This window comes from Garra rufa, chromosome 22, assembly GCF_049309525.1.
Source record: "Garra rufa chromosome 22, GarRuf1.0, whole genome shotgun sequence".
NCBI classification, from domain to species: domain Eukaryota; kingdom Metazoa; phylum Chordata; class Actinopteri; order Cypriniformes; family Cyprinidae; genus Garra; species Garra rufa.
The window spans coordinates 11,905,139-11,924,519 of NC_133382.1; the positions used below are offsets into that span (position 1 = coordinate 11,905,139).

At 36.5% G+C, this 19,381-nt stretch overlaps 1 protein-coding gene across 1 annotated transcript in view; it reads right to left on the reverse strand.

Annotated features, from left to right (window-relative positions):
- Positions 1 to 19,381, reverse strand: part of adam9b (ADAM metallopeptidase domain 9b) — a 28,645-nt gene that overhangs the window by 4,872 nt on the left and 4,392 nt on the right. Inside the window, exons 6-19 of the mRNA XM_073828607.1 lie at positions 16,517 to 16,700; positions 16,367 to 16,429; positions 16,211 to 16,282; positions 15,872 to 16,041; positions 11,653 to 11,740; positions 11,180 to 11,310; positions 9,734 to 9,905; positions 8,741 to 8,830; positions 4,908 to 5,103; positions 4,640 to 4,745; positions 1,597 to 1,780; positions 1,233 to 1,319; positions 949 to 1,054; positions 707 to 848 (exon numbers count right to left, since the gene is read on the reverse strand). Coding sequence (XP_073684708.1) covers positions 707 to 848; positions 949 to 1,054; positions 1,233 to 1,319; positions 1,597 to 1,780; positions 4,640 to 4,745; positions 4,908 to 5,103; positions 8,741 to 8,830; positions 9,734 to 9,905; positions 11,180 to 11,310; positions 11,653 to 11,740; positions 15,872 to 16,041; positions 16,211 to 16,282; positions 16,367 to 16,429; positions 16,517 to 16,700 — 1,791 coding nt within the window. The remainder of the gene's footprint in view (positions 1 to 706; positions 849 to 948; positions 1,055 to 1,232; positions 1,320 to 1,596; positions 1,781 to 4,639; positions 4,746 to 4,907; positions 5,104 to 8,740; positions 8,831 to 9,733; positions 9,906 to 11,179; positions 11,311 to 11,652; positions 11,741 to 15,871; positions 16,042 to 16,210; positions 16,283 to 16,366; positions 16,430 to 16,516; positions 16,701 to 19,381) is intronic.

The window sequence follows — 19,381 nt, forward strand, 5'->3', positions numbered from 1 at the left end:
AAATTTTTAACCGTGGGTTGCTAATCTAAAAAATGTTACTGCTCGCTCTCTTTTAGCTATTTTCTGGGTACATTCAGCACATACTGTACCAAAACTTGCAATTTATTCAGCACTGTTTTGTGGCCATGCCTGTGCCATAACCTGATTTTCTATATTTCTTTTGAGGGTTCGGTGCTAAAACAGGCCAAAGCATACAAATAATTAATGCTATCGTTATTGGTTTTATCACTTTTTAAATAGAACTAACACTTTTCATCTTCAAAAATGCTCAACAACACTGCCATGAAATGCAAACATTTGTTAAAAAAATTGTTCATGTTAGTTTTAATAATTCTATTTGAAAAATGTCTTCTTGTCACTACAGAAATAGAATGTTTCTTTTATTTCCTAACATTGCGAGTTGAAATGTTTTCTTTTAGTCCTGCTTTGTTAAAATGTTAGAGGTGCTTTTCTATTAAAAGTATCTCTCTCTGTTAAATACACAAATGAAAGTTTAGAAACCACAATTCTTTTAGAATTTAAACTGGAATTTAAGGAATCAGAATAATGTTGTAAACAGGATACTCCGAATATTCTGATTAATATTAGAATACTGATGTGCATGTAAAGCAGTAATAACCAATATTAAAACATCAAAAATTGAACATAAGACATAAGTTCCAAGACTGAAATGGAATGAAAAGAAATAGCATGATGATTGATTGACCTTTGGCTTTTGGAAGGACGGCGCTTTACACAGCGGTTGAAACTGCCTCTTCTGAACACGTAGAGCAAAATGATGATTATGACCACCAAAATTGGCACCACGAGTAGAAAGAAGATCAAGAGTCCATCTCTCAGGGAGTAATCTATGAGGAAAGAGTTTCAAAAGGATAATATAACCATTAAAAACATGCTGGCATGTGTTTTGTTTATTTAGGGAGTGATACAGAATGAATGTGCTTTTACCAATCTGTGCAGGGCCGCTGTCGATACTTCCTCCTCTGCCAGATTTGTCACAGTAGGGTGGACCCCAGCCATTATTACAATGACAATGGAACTGATCATTACACACCTATGAGAAAACCACACCATTGAAAACCAATTAGCATTGATGAATTGGTTATTTCGTAAAAGTGGTTTGATGGAGTAGATGGATGGGGTTGAAATTAAATGAGAATAAAATGTAATATAAGGATTAACCTGCACGATGAATCATGGATTTAAAAAATGTACTGTAGTTAGTTACTTACTCCATTACTGTTGCAGTCTCTCTTGGCATCACATCTATTACTCTGATCCAGAACTGATGAATTCAAACATGTAAAGTCCAAACACAACTAAGAGAGAGAGAAAATCAGGACTCAACTTTGTTTAAAGGTTATAGATTATAATAAAATAAGAGAATCAAACTCTAAATGGTACATATTCAGAGGTCAAGAGTCCATTTAAAATCACAACTCTGTGCTGTAGTCATTCAAACTAACTAGTTACTTTCATTCAAACTATTTGTCTGTTTATATGATTAGGGTATGAAATGTTCCAATACAGGTTTCAAAAATTTAAAGGCTAGACAATAAGCCTACAAAACAAATTATATGTTTTCTCCATTCTAACCTTTCCAGGAGCGCAGACTGAGCCAGTTTTTACATAGGCTGGATCTGTCACATCCGGGCCCATACCGAAGTCAGCGCTCCTGCAGGTGATTTTCTCTTCCTCTATTTTTATTACGCTGACTGATGCTCCTAGCGGTGGGTGGTTGCTGTCGAATTCACATAGCACTTTTCCACACATAGCATTTCTGTAAAGACAGGAAATGTAAAACTCACTCAGCTGTTTAACAACATGTTGCAAACCACGTCTTCCTAATTTCACATTCATTAATAAAAATAACTATATAATAACAATTCTAAACTATCAAAAGTTAAGCAACTTTAAACATTTCATCAAAACACTACTGGTTTTTTTATTAGAAGCAATAATCTGCCATTCTTCTCCAAATCTCTTCACCTCTCAAGCTCTGTCAGGTTGGATGGGGGATAGACACACATTTTCAGGTTACTCCAGAAATGTTTGGTTAGGGTCAAGCCCAGACTCTGACTGGGCCACTCAAGGACATTCACAGAGTTGTCTGTAAGCCACTCTTGCTGTGTGCTTAGGGTCATTGTTCTGTTGGAACGTGAACCTGTCCAGTCTAAGGTTCTGAATGCTCTGGACTGGATTTTCATTAAGACTATCTCTATATTTTGCTGTATTAAGCTTTCCTTTTACTCTGATGAGTCCCTCAGTCGCTGCCACTAAAAAACAGCCCCACAGCATGAGGCTGCTACCACCACACTTCACTTTTGGGATAGTACTCTCTAGATGATGAGCAGTGCCTGGTTTCTTTCATACATTATGCTCAGAACTGAGGTTCATTAGACCAGAAAATATTGTTTCTCACAGTCTGAGGGTCCCTGAGGTGCTCTTTTGCAAATTCTAGTCTTTTTATGTGTCACTGAGCAGAGGATTGAGTCTTGCTACACTGCCTTAAAGATCAGTGGAGCGTTGCAGTGATGTTTGTTCTTCTGTAAGCTTCTCCTATCTTCACATGATCATGGAGCCCAACTAGAATGACCATCAGGATCTTGGTCACCACTCTAACCAAACCTCTTCTCCATCAATTGCTCAGTTTGGCCAGGAGGTTAGCTCTATGAAGAGTCCTTTGAACCTTCAATGCAGCAGAGTTTTTTATTTTTTCTGAACTCTTCCCTAGATCTCTGGCTTGATGCAATCCTGTTTCTGAGCTCTACAGGCAGTTTTTTTTTTTACCTTACAGCTTGGTTTTTGCTCTGATATGTTTTTTTTTAGCTGTTAGACCTTTTATTAAGACATGTGTGCCTTTCCAAATCATACCCATTCAATTAATTTGCCACAGGTTAACTTCACTCAAAGTGTAGAAACATCTACAAGCAAGAGTATGAATACCTATACAATTAAAATTTTTTTTTTTTTTAATACACTTGCAAATGTTTTTTTGCTTTGCCATTATGGTGTACGGAGTGTAGATTGATGTGATTTTTTGGTAACACTTTATAATAACTATCCGTTATAACTAGTTAATAGACCATTAATAAATTGTTAGTTAATGGGTTATAAATGACTTGTTAAATAACAGTTCATAGTTTGTTAATTATTTATAACTATCTGTTATAACTAGTTAATAGACCATTAATAAACAGTTAGTTAATTAGTTATAAATGACTTGTTAAATAACAGTTTATAGTTTGCTAATTATTTATAACTGTGCCTTATAGAGAGTCAATAGATAACTTACAAGCTGTTAGTTAACAAGTTATAAATGACTTGTTAACTGTATTTTAATGATTTATAACTATACCTAATAAATTAGTAATAGATCATGAACAAGCTGTTAGTAAATTACTTACTAAAGACTTGTTAAGCATCAGTTAATAGTTTATATATGTTATTGGGACGTTATTCTAAAGTTGCAACTATTCTTCATTTATTAACTGTTAGTAAATGAGGAATAGTTGCAACTTTAGAATAACGTCCCAATAACATACATAAGCTAATAACTAACACTTAACTAATATATTAACTCACACTTTACAGATCAGTTGTTCATAGTTTGTTAACTATCTACTAATACCAGTGAAACTTAGTGGAACAGCAAATGGATGGAACAAGTTCAAGCTACAGAAATTTGATGTGATATTTAAAATATAAAATGTTTGTACCTCAACCTTGTTCCACCCATAGGCTTTTCAGTGTACTGTATTTTACCAAAGAAACTCCACAGATGAAATGTTGAACATTGTGTTTAATGTATAGAAACACACATATTGAGCCATCACATGGCAAAACAGCAGTATACAACACAATACAAACCCATGAGGTTTGGGCACTTTATCCTGATCAAACATCTTTAATGAAAATATAGCAAACAGTCTTGAATTTCTGTAGCTTGAACTTGTTCCATCCATTTGCTGTTCCACTAAGTTTCACTGGTATTAGTAGATGGTTAACAAACTATGAACAACTGATCTGTAAAGTGTGAGTTAATATATTAAGTGTTAGTTATTAGCTTATGTATGTTATTGGGACGTTATTCTAAAGTTGCAACTATTCCTCATTTACTAACAGTTAATAAATGAAGAATAGTTGCAACTTTAGAATAACGTCCCAATAACATATATAAACTATTAACTGATACTTAACAAGTCTTTAGTAAGTAATTTACTAACAGTTTGTTCATGATCCATTACTAATTTATTAGGTATAGTTATAAATCATTAAAATACAGTTAACAAGTCATTTATAACTTGTTAACTAACAGCTTGTAAGTTATCTATTGACTATCTATAAGGCACAGTTATAAATATATAACAAACTATTAACTGTTATTTAACAAGTCATTTATAACTCATTAACTAACTGTTTATTAATGGTCTATTAACTAGTTATAATGGATAGTTATTATAAAGTGTTACCGATTTTGGTTTAAAGCAGTTTTCCGTAAGGCAGCAACATAACAACATGTGAAAAAAATGCAGGGGTATGAATACTTTTGCAATGCACTACACATATATAACATCATATTTTTGAATGAAGTAAAACATGCATGCTTTGACTGATGAAAATTAAATCAAGTACTCACTTCACGTCACAAGGTTTTGGCTTAGACCCAGAGAGTCCACAGTTCCCAAACTCAGTGCCCAAAGTGTTAACATAACTAAAGCACTTATCATCTGCTTTAGTCGCCTCTGAATAGCCGAGATACAGAGAAAAACACATGAATTCAACCATACAAAACAAGCTTTGTATAAAATCTGAAAATACAGCATGTCATTTGAATTTTGACAGACAGAAAAGTGACCTATGATCACCCAGTATATAGAGATAAAAATGAGAACAATGAGAAGTACTTGAGCCAAAAAGAAGTTTGCACTGGTAGTCAAATGTCTGGCAACGGCCATCAAAGCAGAAGGCTGTGTTACTGGCACATGGGAGGCCGTCCATCATGTAGAAATCAGCCGGGCAGATTGGAGACGTTCCACCGCAGAACTCCGGCAGATCACATTGGTTGACGGACGGTCTGCAGGGTGTGCCGGCCACATGGATCTGTTCACAGTAACCAGTGTTACACCATTACAAATGTCCTTTATCTTTTCACCTTATCAGTTTCACTTGTTTTAAAGGATTACTCCATTTCCAAAATAAAAATTTCCGGATAATTTACTCACCCTTCATGTCAAGATGGTCATATCTTTTTTTCGCAAGAAATTACGTTTTTTGAGAAACATTACAGGATTTTTCTCTATATAGTGGACGTCAATGGTGCTCAACAAATTGAAGGTTGAAAATGCAGTTTCGATGCACACTTCAAAGGGCTCTACATGATCCCAGCCAAGAATAATGGTCTTATCTAGCGAAACGATTGGTTATTTTCTTTTTAAAAATAGCATTTTACATACTTTTTAACCTCAAATGCTCGTCTTGTCTAGCTCTGCAATGCGCATGCATACTCTGTGCACTCTGGTTCAATACAGATTGGGTATGTTGAAAAACTGCCATCTCATTTTCTCCTCCAACTTTAAAATCACCCTACATCGCCGCAAAAGTACCAACCCAGTGTTGACAAAGTGAACATGCAAAGAAGATTAAACTGTACATCGCAGAGCTAGACAAGATGAGCATTTGTGGTTAAAAAATATATAATAAAAAGTGAGTAATATTACTTTTTTTAAAGAAAATGACCGATTGTTTTGCTAGATAAGACCTATATTTCTCGACTGGGATTGGTTACAGCCCTTTGAAGCTGCATTGAAACTGCATTTTAACCTTCAATCTTGAGCACCATTGCAGTCCACTATGGGTATGGTGCGCCCTTTGCGTGCTAAAGTGACCGCGATCGAGAATTTCCCTACGCCTTGTACTAAAAAAAGAGCTCATGCGGTTTATTGGAATGGCCAGTTACTATCGTGGGTTTTGCCCCAATTTTTCATCGGTCATTTGTCCCCTGACTAATCTTTTAAAGAACTCTGCTAAGTTTGAGTGGACCCCATATTGTCAAAAAGCCTTTGAGAATGTGAAGTTGTTGTTGACTGCTGCTCCTGTGTTAGCAGCGCCCCAAAGTGGCCTTCCTTTCAAGATTCAAGTTGACGCAAGTCACGTGGGAGCCGGAGTGGTTTTACTCCAGACTCATTCTGATGGTCTTAGTCACCCAATTAGTTATTAGTTATTTCTCACGCAAATTTAATTCATATCAGTTGAACTATTCTGTTATTGAGAAGGAAACTCTGGCACTTATTTGGGCACTTCAACATATTGATGTATATGTGGGGGAGGGTCCCCAGTAGGGTTGTCACGATACCATAAAAATGACTTACGATACTATACCAGCTGAAGTATCATGATACCAAGTAGTATCACGATACCATGCAGTATTCTGTTCGTTTAAAATTCAATTCTACAAAATGAATCTAAATTTCATAAATAAAATAAAAATGTAAATGAAAACAGACAAGATTTTTCTCTGAATACTTCATTAATGTGAATGAATGACTGGCTATTGTTATCCATGAAATCATGTAAATGATACTCATCGTAGCACTGCACAAAACAAAAGCTGCATGGAGTGACATTTAGATGTGGTGTCTATACATGTACACTGTATAATTGCATAAGTAATGTTATAAGTTTAATGTTTTAAATACAAAACTCTGAATATAGAAATATGTTTGAAAATAATGTAATGTGATGGGAAACTTAAAACATCCAGCAGGTGGCAGCAGTGTTCATGATTGAATCACTGAGTCATTCAAACGATTCTTTCAAAACAGCTGAATCATTCAGGAGTGAATCAAATGACTGTTTTCTGAATGGCTAGTGAATCAGTGATTCGCCCAAACCAACACGGATTCGGATTCGAACACAGAAACGAAACTAAAACATCTTTTTCGTGTCATATTGCTGAACTGCAGGAGCATTTTTGCTTGCATATCTTGAAATTTGTAATTTAGCAGCTTCGATATTAAAACGTATTCATTTATAATATTATATGTTGTTATATATATATATAATGATTGATAAGAACCAAGTGCAAAGCCACGAATGGAATTGCATTCGTGATCGCAAAGATGCTTCCAGAAACGAATTATTACACTTGTTCTAAAAGTGGGCAAATTAATAAAAATACGAAAATACTTTCTTGTAAAACATTTTGATGTTTAATAAGTGATTTTTGAGCTGCTATTTTTTAAATAGCATTGGACGGCCTGAATATCAGACCCTCTCTTCTGAAACTGCAGCGGGAACAACGACGTGCGGGTGCACCTTCTCATTTCAAACTGAACTGAAGCCTTGGGAAACACTGAATTACACAGCCTGTACTACACAAAGCACAACAGAAGGACATTTTGTCAATCAAGTTGTAATGTTTCTTCTGGCGTGCATGTTCAAATGAACGTTTTCAACAGTGTTCCTGCCGTGCATACAACGTATCTTACGGTACTACCGTTTCAAAAATGCAATGGCACCGCGGGTATTTTTAAGTTTTAGTATCGCGATACTACCGTAGTACCGGTATACCGTGCAACCCTAGTCCCCAGTTGTCATTTTTTCGGATCACAGTCCCTTGACATTTCTTCATTCATTGCAGAGTCAACGATTAATGCGATGGACAATGCGATACATTCCAGGATATGGTGAAAAATCCTGGAATGTGTTCCTCAAAAAAAAAGTATTTCTTTGCGACTGAAGAAAGAAAGGCATGAATATATTGGATGACAAGGGGGTGAGTAAATTATCAGGAAATTTTTATTCTGGAAGTGGAGGTATACTTTAAAAATAAACCTCAATAAAGTTTTGTATATTTATTTGCATATACCTTATTCCAAGGATGTCAAGCTATTTGTTCAGGACAACAACAGAGGCCAAATAAATAACTTTTTTTCTTAATCAGGGTTAAAAGGAATAGTTCAAAGATGAATAGTTCCAAAAATGAAGATGTAGATGAGTTTGTTTCTTCATCAGAACACATTAGGGGAAATTATGGATCCTCTGCAGTGAATGGGTGCCATCAGAAGTCCAAACAACTGATAAAAACATCACAATAATCCACAAGTAATCCACACCACTCCAGTACATCAATTAACATCTTGGGAAGCAAAATCTGTGCGTTTGTAAGAAATTAATTAAGATATTTTAAACTTGACAAACCATTGCTTCTGGCTAAAATACAAATCCTCTATCCATAATATGTTTTCTTCAGTGAAAAAGCGGTATGGTGTAAATCAGGTGAGAAATATATGTAGCTCAAGCACTGTTTACATAAGGAAACAGTCTTAATATAGTTCTTCTAAACAAATGCGTTGGTGGATTTTAATATGGGAGGACAACAAGAGATTACCTTTTTCAATTGGCTTATTTTGGCCAGAAGAAAGAGTTTAAAAGTACTCGTGCTTTATTGTGATGTTTATATCAGCTGTCTGCAATCTCATTTTGACAGCATCCAGGCACTGCAGAAAATCCATTGCTGAGAAAGTGATGTAATGTTAAATTTCTCCAAATGTGCTTTAAAGAAGAAACAATCCCGTCTATGTGTTGGAGTACATTTTCAGCAAATTTACATTTTTGGGTGAACTACTGTTTTAATGTTTGGCTTTGTCTGGAGTAATTATGATTTGCATTATATAATACAGGAGAATGCTTAATATATTCTCATTTAAATGGAAAGATCAATGTATATGTGTCTGACCTGACAGTTTTCACAGCAGCTTCCTGTGGCACAGGCCGAGCCCTTAGTGAGGGTGCATGTAGCAGCATCACAACACGTATTATTGCACTCCTGCAACACAACAGCAACATCACATTCAGTACAACAATAGTGAAAAGCAATTTTATTTGTACTTTTGTTTATTTTTTATTTACTGTATAGGATTTAACAGTGTCTTTGACCTTCCTTGGGTTTTAAACTATCTATCACAGATCATAAAACAAACTGTTGAATAAATGGCAAAAACTAGTCAGGTCACACAAAATAATATAATCAATCTTCTGTAATGTAAAAAAAAATTGGAAAAAAAATTGGAGAAACAAAACATGTTCAGTGGAGTTTCTACAGTTGGAGTTTAAATTAAATGCTTTTATTAAAGGATTAGTTCACTTTCAGAGCAAAAATGTACAGATAATGTACTCACCCCCTTGTCATCCAAGATGTTCATGTCTTGATGTTCAAGGTGTTTATTGAGGAAAACATTTCAGGATCTCTCTCCATATAATGGACTTCTATGGTGTGTCAAAATGCAGTTTAAATGCAGCTTCAAAGGGCTCTAAATGATTCCAGCCGAGGAAGAAAGGTCTTATCTAGCGAAAGTTCTTTTATTTTCTAAAAACATTTAGAACTTATACACTTTTTAATCTTGCCAAGCTAGACAAGACAAGTATTTGAAAAAAGATAAGATAAGAACTTTTTTTCCTCGGCTGGGATCGTTTAGCCCTTTGAAGCTGCATTTTGGAAGTTCAAACTCGGGGGCACCATAGAAGTCCATTTTATGGAGAGAAATCCTGAAATGTTTTCCTCAAAAAACATAACTACCTTACGACTGAAGAAGGAAAGACATGAACATCTTGGATGACAAGGTAGTGAGTACATTATCTGCAAATTTTTGTTCTGAAAGAGAACTACTCCTTTAAAACTGAAGCTTTGACTGCTTTGACCGTTAAACAGGAAATTAAGCCTATGACATACCTTCGGTGTGCCACAGTCACACTGTTCTTCACCCTCTAGAATGCCATTCCCACATCTGGGCACCGCCATGACGTTGTCTTGAGACGGCGGGTTCCTCAAACACGTCCCTCTACCTCCTTGAATCAACCTCTCAAAGGCTTTATCACTGCAGTCACTGAATTTAGTCGCTCCTCTGCGTTCACACACAGCATCACACACATCAAGGACTGCAGGAAAGTTTTTGTACAAGCCTCCTGTTTTCTCTGATTGAAGTCAACATGAAATGTTCTACACCCATTTGACTTTTATAATCAGATATATTTCTGAATCCAACAGGATATTCAACCAAAAAAAACATTTAAATACTGCAAGGAACTTGAGGAACACATTAATTATTATTATTATCAATATTTAAAACTGTTGACTACTTTTTTCAGGATTCTTTGATAGAAAGATTCAAAGATCAGCATTTATCTGAAATAAAAAGATTTTGTAAGATTTATACACTATACCATTCAATAGCTTGGAGTCAGTATAATTGTTATTTATTTATTTATAATTTTTAGGGGGAAAAAATTATAAAAAATTAATACTTTTATTTAGCAAGGATGCTTTAAATTGACCAAAAGTGATGATAAAGACACTTATAATGTTACAAAAAATTCTGTTTCAGATAAATGCTTTTCTTCTGAACTTTCTATCCATCAAAGAAACCTGAAAAAAATTCTACTCAGCTGTTTTTAACATAATAATAATAATAAATGTTTTTTGAGCAGCAAATCAGAATACTGGAATGATTTCTGAAGGATCATGTGACTGGAGTAATGATGCTAAAAATTCAGCTTTGAAATCACAGGAATAAATTACATTTAAAAATTTTACATTTCAAATAGTACACGTATTTCTAAATCGTACTGTTTTTGCTGTACGTTGGATCAAATAAAGTTTTCAAGTACTAATAAACAGCCAAAATGCTAGACATATGCATGCTAATAAGCAGCTAGTTAATAGTAAGAATTGGTTCCTAAACCAAAGTGTTACTCAAATTTTGATGAGCAATTACAGGAATTTTTTTTTTATATAATAGCCAGTGAGGCCAGAAATATGTAATTAATAAGTCTTCACTTTTAACACAATTTTAACAATTATTTTCTTTATATTGTTATATGTAATTATTTTATATTAAATGATTTATTATAATATATTATAATAAATTGATTTACTATATTCAATTATTTAAAGTACTTAATTTTTATACATTATGTTAGTTGTTTTATTGTTCATTATTATTAATTATTATTTGGGAAAACATCCAAAAAGTGAAATGTGTAATTACAAAACCAGTTTCAAATCAGAAAACTATTTTGCATATTAAGGAATAATCCCTTTTAAAATGCTTAGATGTTAGATTATGTTCACAATAGTTGCATATATGACAGATATTACAAAACAACAACAGCCACTAACCCAGCAGTGGGTGCCATAATGCAGCTCCCCTCACAGGTACAGGTACCACTGACGTCATGATTCATGCCTAGATTATGGCCCAGTTCGTGAGCAATCACCGTAGAGAATGACTGCAGATCGTTGTTACTAAACTGTGTTGATATAATAGTGAAAAGCAAAGGAGAACATGAAATTAGAGTTAATTTCCTGCATCTATTATATGCATCAAAATGTATCTATTGCACAGACAACTAAAACAATTAAAACAACACTTAACAACATAAAATTAACTTTAACATTGTTAATTGTTGCTTCTCTTCCTTGAGGCAACTAGTTCACAAACACACCTTTCCATTAATAAAATATGCAGGTTTTAGATTACCACTTTCAGAAAACCATCAGCCTGAAGGCTTTAGAAAACTTAAAAGCATTCTAATAGTCAGATTATATAAGTTTTACAGTCAAAATGGCTGATGCAGTAAAAAAGCTCTAACCACATTGATTCCTCCGCCGTTGTTCGCAGAGCACACAGTCCCTACGAAGGCCATGCCAAGAACACCGTCGTACGATCCTTTTCGGCCTCTTTAAGAAACAGAAACATAGATTGTGTTACTCAGAAGTTAGAACACACACAGGTCTGATATCAGTGACATCTGGTGTCATCTCTGAGGACTAAGACAAATTAAATAAAATGGTAAAGACTACATTCTCCAACTGTAAATGTAATTTGGAGATTTCAGAAAGTAAGGATTTTTTTCATATCAAGAAGATAACTGTGAAGATAAATATCTAACTAGATAAAGAACACTCATAATGTGTGTGACTCATAATCTTGTCTATTTATTATTTCCTTTTCCCTTTTGGGATTCTCTAATTATTCCCACCCTGGCTTCATCCAAAACCATGTAATCTCTAAATAAGTACTTACTTTGTAAGTTATAAAAGTATGTTCTATTAAAGTATGATTATCTGTAGTATGAATGTAATCCGGACATACAACATTCATCATGTTGTCATGTGATCTTCCAGCATTGTTAAAGTTGCTTTAATGTTTTCATTTACTGTTTTATAGTAGGGCAGTGCGCATATTCGTCTAGAGCCTTTCCCAGTACCCACATTTGTGATCTTTGTCCTTGACCACTTGTTTACTTGCAAGATGTACAGTATGTCACAAAAGTGAGTCACAAAAGTGAGTACACCCCTCAACATACAGCCATTTTTGTCAAAATAGCTGGCAATAAAAGTGAGTACACCCTAAGTGAACTTGTTCATATATTGTCAAGATATTGTGTTAGCACCATTGTTATCTGGCACTGCTTTAATCTTCCTGGGCATGGAACTGACAGGAGCTTCACAGGTTGTTGCTGGGATCCTCTTCCACTCACGGAGCTGCTGGATGTTAGACACATGATGCTTCTCCACCTTACGTATGAGGACGCCCCACAGGTGTTTAATAGGGTTCAGGTCTGTATACTTGGCTACCCCATCACCTTCAGCTTCCTCAGCTGTCATCTTGGTGTTTTTTTTTTTTTTTTGGATCGTTATCATGTTGGAATACTGCCGTTCAGCCTAGTTTCTGGAGGGAAGGCATCATGTTCTGCTTCAGAATGTAGAGTACATAATGGAATCCATGTTTCCCTCAATGAACTGCAGCTCCCCAGTACCAGCAGCACTCATGCAAGACACAATTTTCTTGGTACTCCTCACTAGGGCATCGCCACACATGTTGGACACCATTTGAGCCAAACAAGTTTATCTTATGGTGCGTTCACACCGCACACTTTGTCTGCATCAGGCAACGCTCCCAACGCATCTAGTTTGACGCATGTACGTTGAAGTTTGCAACGCTTGCTTTTTGGTGCGTTCACACCGCACACGTCAGGCAACGCTCCCAATGCATCTAGTTTGACGCATGTACGTTGAAGTTTGCAACGCTTGCTTTTTGGTGCGTTCACACCGCACACGTCAGGCAACGCTCCCAACGCATCTAGTTTGACGCATGTACGTTGAAGTTTGCAACGCTTGCTTTTTGGTGCGTTCACACCGCACACGTCAGGCAACGCTCCCAACGCATCTAGTTTGACGCATGCACGTTGAAGTTTGCAACGCTTGCTTTTTGGTGCGTTCACACCGCACACGTCAGGCAACGCTCCCAACGCATCTAGTTTGACGCATGTACGTTGAAGTTTGCAACGCTTGCTTTTTGGTGCGTTCACACCGCACACGTCAGGCAACGCTCCCAACGCATCTAGTTTGACGCATGCACGTTGAAGTTTGCAACGCTTGCTTTTTGGTGCGTTCACACCGCACACGTCAGGCAACGCTCCCAACGCATCTAGTTTGACGCATGTACGTTGAAGTTTGCAACGCTTGCTTTTTGGTGCGTTCACACCGCACACGTCAGGCAACGCTCCCAACGCATCTAGTTTGACGCATGCACGTTGAAGTTTGCAACGCTTGCTTTTTGGTGCGTTCACACCGCACACGTCAGGCAACGCTCCCAACGCATCTAGTTTGACGCATGCACGTTGAAGTTTGCAACGCTTGCTTTTTGGTGCGTTCACACCGCACACGTCAGGCAACGCTCCCAACGCATCTAGTTTGACGCATGTACGTTGAAGTTTGCAACGCTTGCTTTTTGGTGCGTTCACACCGCACACGTCAGGCAATGCTCCCAACGCATCTAGTTTGATGCATGTACGTTGAAGTTTGCAACGCTTGCTTTTTGGTGCGTTCACACCGCACACGTCAGGCAATGCTCCCAACACATCTAGTTTTTTGCACACTTCCCCTAAATAAACCATGGTAAACTAGTAGGGACTGGACATTTTGGAATCTTCTCATGACCATGTTTCGCTAGCTAACAAAATGGGAAATAATTACGTTGAGAAAAGATTTGATAACTTAGCCGACATCCCTATCTCTTCAGCAATCTTCATCCAAGCAAGTTCCTTTACATTCCTGTCTTTATACAACAACGAGGACGGATCATACAATTCTCTGCGATTGCAGACGGCTACATTCAAGATACGTGTGGTGACCTCGCTACAGTGAGACGCTCTGATTGGTTGACGCACTGCGTCAAGTGCGTCAAGTCCGTCAAAAGTTCAGCTAGCTGAACTTCTGCGTTGATTGCGTTTGCTGCGTTGACGCTTGAAACGCAGGTAACTCTTGAAAAGTTGACGGATCCAACGCACACAACGCACCGCAGACCCTCTGACGGACTCAACCATTGACTTTACATGTAATCTTGCCGCAACTGACGGATGACATTTGGGGCGGTGTGAACGCAGCATTAGTCCCATCAGACAGTAATTCATGCTCTTGGACAGGTTGTCTTCAGCAAACTATTTGTGGGCTTTCTTGCGAGCTAGCTTCAGATGAGGCTTCCTTCTTGGACTACGCCTATGCTAACTGACTTGTTGCAGTGTGCGGCATATGGTCTGAACACTGACAAGCTGACCTTCTACTTCTGCAACCTTTAAAGCAATGCTGGCAGCACCTGATGCACAGAACGAGTGCTCAACTTCTTTGATCGATCCTTGCAAGGCCTGTTCCGAATGGAACCCATCTTGCAAAACCTCTGTATGACCCTGACCACAGTAGTGTAACTCGGTTTCAGGGTGTAACTGTACCTCTAATAACCTTGGCCATCTTTGTGGAGAGCAACAATTCTAATTCTCAAATCCTCAGAGTTCTTTGCCATGAGATGCCATGTTGAACACCCATTGGTCAGTATGAGAGAACTGTACTTAAAGCCCCTAATTATAACTGCTCTAATTCAAGATACAGGAACTCTGTAAGCTCCTGTCAAGCAGACAAAAACATAAACATGAGGAATAGGACATGTGGCTTTGCATGGTTAAACAACACACTGCTGTTATCACTTAGGGTGTACTCACTTTTGTTGCCAGCTATTTTGACAATAATGGCTGTATGTTGAGTTCTTTTTAAATGACAGTAAATCTATACTGGTATACAAGCTGCCCATTGACTACTCCAAAATATATCCAAGTTTAATTTCTATAGTATACTAAAATGGTTGCTGAAATGTGAGGGGTGTACTCACTTTTGTGAGATACTGTATTTCCTTTATTCAGCCGTGATTAGCCTGAATAGAGTGGATGTAAAGACAGCAAGTGTGTGTAGAACTTTAAATTTCCCTGATGGGACATATATGCAAGTAAAGTTTAAGATTTTTATGTACACATTTTGATTCATTACTGTTTTACAAAATAATACTTATACTCATCTCTGTACCAACAAAATGTGCAACACCACATATTACTGCCAAATTATGTTTTTTAATATTGACTTTTGATTTTGAGGAACATGAGTTCCTAAACATGATGAATGCCTGTGATATGCTTAGCTAAAAGTACCATTCAGATGAACTGTTATAGTGGATTTAGTGTTGCATAGATCACTGAGCTTTGGTATTTTCCAGACCTGGGACAGACTTGCACAATTACCTTCTGTAGCATAAACGCTCTCAAGTATAGCCATAACCACACGTGTGGAAATTGTAAATGCTTAAAAGTTGTGCTGCATCTATGTATTAGTTTTACATGTAAAACGCCTAGTAAATCTGTATGTATTTTTGTGTGGAGATTTATTTGACTAATTGCAGATGGGAAACAATCATTGCCCAAGAGTGCACAAATATTTTATTTAACTATTTAACTAAGGTACAGGATGTGATGAAGTACTTACACAACAAGCTGCCCCACGTCATGCCTAAGTTTAGGTAACAGTTCTGTCTTTCTCCACTGCACAAAATTTTTCAACACCTCCCCAGGACTTCCATCCACACTGAAAGGGTTCTCCTGCTCAAAAATCGTCACGCCAATCAGTGCTATCCTGATATTTATCTCTTTGTAGTACTGGAGTGAACAGAAAAACAGCCACAAATATTTCATTACATCATTCCATAAACATCAATCAAGATAAAAACTGCCCTGACATACATTACAACAGTCTTAACACACTATTGACTGAGGTTCGGGTTGGGCTTATCTTAACAAAAACCTTATATGTAACTAAAATTCTTACCGTATCCAGCAAGTTAGCCAACTGGATCATCTCGTTACGCACAGCAGTTCTGTCTTTGTTCTTACTGACGAACTGTGAACAGATAAACACACCATTTAGAACTACACAATGAAAAAACTATTCCTAAAACACAGAGTATTAATGGCTAAAACTCACCCTTAGGTTGTCCACTACTAACACCAACTCTACATATTTGGTCTGAGGTAGGGATCGTTTTTTCTGTGGATTTAGTAGATTAAATAAAGTGTCAAATGTGTTTATACAACATAAATATGTTAGACAATAAGACCAATAAGATTTTCCAACCCGTAATAACATGGACATGTCAGCATCATGGGAGTGTTCCTCGCTGGAAGACGTTTCATTGGCCACTCCACATACAAAAGGCTCTGACTGACTGTCCTTCAACAGGAAGAGGAGGTGTTCATTTGCTTTGGAATGCAGGATGGGTTCCAGCCCATAGCTATTATTTCCAATGAGAATGACCCCCCTGAAACACAGTGTACAGCGGTTACAACTAATTACAATGGTTACAATGTTTAATCTACAGGCCATTTTTGTAGTACAAAAAGAACATTAAAGGGAGACACTGCAGGCAAAAACAGTTTTTTTCATGCACCTGTCAAGATTTTGGGCTTTTTGGTTTTTCATAAAGTGTTTTTTTCAGACTTGAGGAAAGAAAACATCCAAAAGACACTTTTAAGTGTTTCCTTTAGTAGCACTTTATCTATTTGTGTCAATAGATTTCAATTGCAATACATATTTTTAAAGACCGTTTTCTAAAAAAAAAAATTTCCCTCCTACACTGAGCCATAAATCTCTACTTCAGTAGCACTTACACACACCAAATGTTACATTTTCATTCCTGTTTATATCCTGAAGGTTTTTAAAGAGGGATTTGTTCATGATTTTATACAGCATTTTATTTCCCCCAAAATTAAAAAAAAAAAAAAAAATTGTTTTCTGCTTGTTCTAAGTATTTTTTGAATTATGGAGTGAGACAATGAAATACCCAAAATTCCCTCTGTAAAAACATTTGACTCTAATATGTCAACAAAATTAAACAAGGATTTTGAAACTGACTTCATCCAGTGTTTAGATTTTTGCACTAGAATTTCATGAAATGTTGCGCATATTTGATAAAATAATGCCTCATATTTGCACATTTAAACCTAGCATTTTAGAGAATACAAAAAATGTTTGCAATTATCAGTGTAATCAATCAACTTGGCAAGTAAGGTGATAACTGTTAGTTAATTTTTTACCTGCAGTGTTTCGCTTTAAAAGCAAACAATACTGTAACATGACTTTTGCTATTCTTATGAGTAGTGATCTATTTAACAGAGTGTCTATTTACACTCTGTAAATAATTCATCTTGTTGGCAAAGGCTATTTACACTAGCTCTGTCAACCGCTGCCTGGTTGAGCAAGACAAAATAAGAAACCTGTCTGATAACAAGTACCATTGCTTGGTAAAAATCAGTCAACACAGATTTTGTTAGTGTTAAAGTTGGCCATACAAATACGTGTTCAACAATGAAAAGCTGCTTAGTCTGAAACTGATTTCTGTGTGAGCTGTGCTTTACACATTGCTACACGATTGACAATGGACCTGTTTTGCTCGTGAAATCTCGCCGAAAGTTTTGCGAATGTGACCGTGCATGTAGTACAGAACATGTAAGTTCCAAATAAGGCTGCGTCCTTTTATCTTTTTCCAAAATACAATAATATTAAAAATATAAAATAATTGTTATTATTGCACTATTTGCACTGAGTCTAAATGGCATCTTACACACTGTACACTTAAGCCATAGACACACTAGACTTTGGCCAATGGTCATAAAATGACATCAAAACCAGTGTTGTTTTCGTCAACGATGACGATGACGAAATCATTTCGTTGACGCCACTTTTTTTCATGACAATAACGAGACGATGACGAGATAAAAATGGCTCGTTGATGACTAAAACATGACGAGACGTGTGTGAGTTTTCGTTGACGAGACGAGAATAGACGAAAATGTTAGTGGGTGGTCCGTCAGACATTTAAAATGCATGACATTTCTGCTTATTGTGCATGCCAATTAAAACTTAAAAAGTATCTGACGCTATGGCAAGCCGCATTAAATACTCTTTGCTATACTAGTATGGCAAGCCGTTTTAGCATTCCATCCTTGTTTGTCTTTTATGTTCTAAAACATTCCTTCATTATTGTAATTATTGGTGAAAATAGTCGATCCGGAAGCTCACATTGTGTTAAACTATAGATCTGCTATTTTCAGAACTTATAAGTGACACTACCCAACAGCAAAATACTTACTGACCTACATTAATTTGTTAAAAGACTACTTTCCCCCTTTTTTTGACTAAAACTAGACTAAAACCTTTTTGACTTTTCGTCGACTAAAATTGGACTAAAACTATCACATATAGAAGTGACTAAAATTTGACTAAAACTAAGAAGCATTTTAGTCCAAAAGACTAAGACTAAGACTAAATCTAAGATGGTTGTCAAAAACAACACTGATCAAAACCTCCTTTTCAAAAGCAAAATTCAACACATAATACACCAAAAAGTAAAAATATGCAATCTACTCTATTTTACTGCAACACTGCGCATTTAAATTCAGCTAAGACGTCATGGCATGACACAGATCTTATGTTTGTCAGACGTCTTCACTTGACACAAATTTTTAGGTCACAGTTCACCAAACTTTGGAATGCAGTCAAATTTGCATTAACTTGCATTTCCTGTCTCCTGCATTGGCATGTGGATAAATGAAATGAAAAGAGTGGAGTGATGGCCGCTTAAAGCGATAGTTTACCCAAAAATGAAAATTTGATGTTTATCTGCTTACCCCCAGGGCATACAAGATGTAGGTGACTTTGTCTCTTCAGCAGAACACAAACTAACATTTTTAACTCAAACCGTTACAGTCTGTCAGTCATATAATGGTCACCAAATCTTTAAGAGTAAAAAAAACATACACAGACAAAACCAAATTAAACCCTGTGGCTCGTGATAATACATTGAGGTCTTAAGACACAAAACGATCTGTCTGGGCAAAAAACTGAACAGTATTTTTTTTATTATTTACCTCTGATCCACCGCAACGTTCTACTGTTCTGAGTGTGTTCACAACAGCCAGCGCATGATGCATTAACGTGATC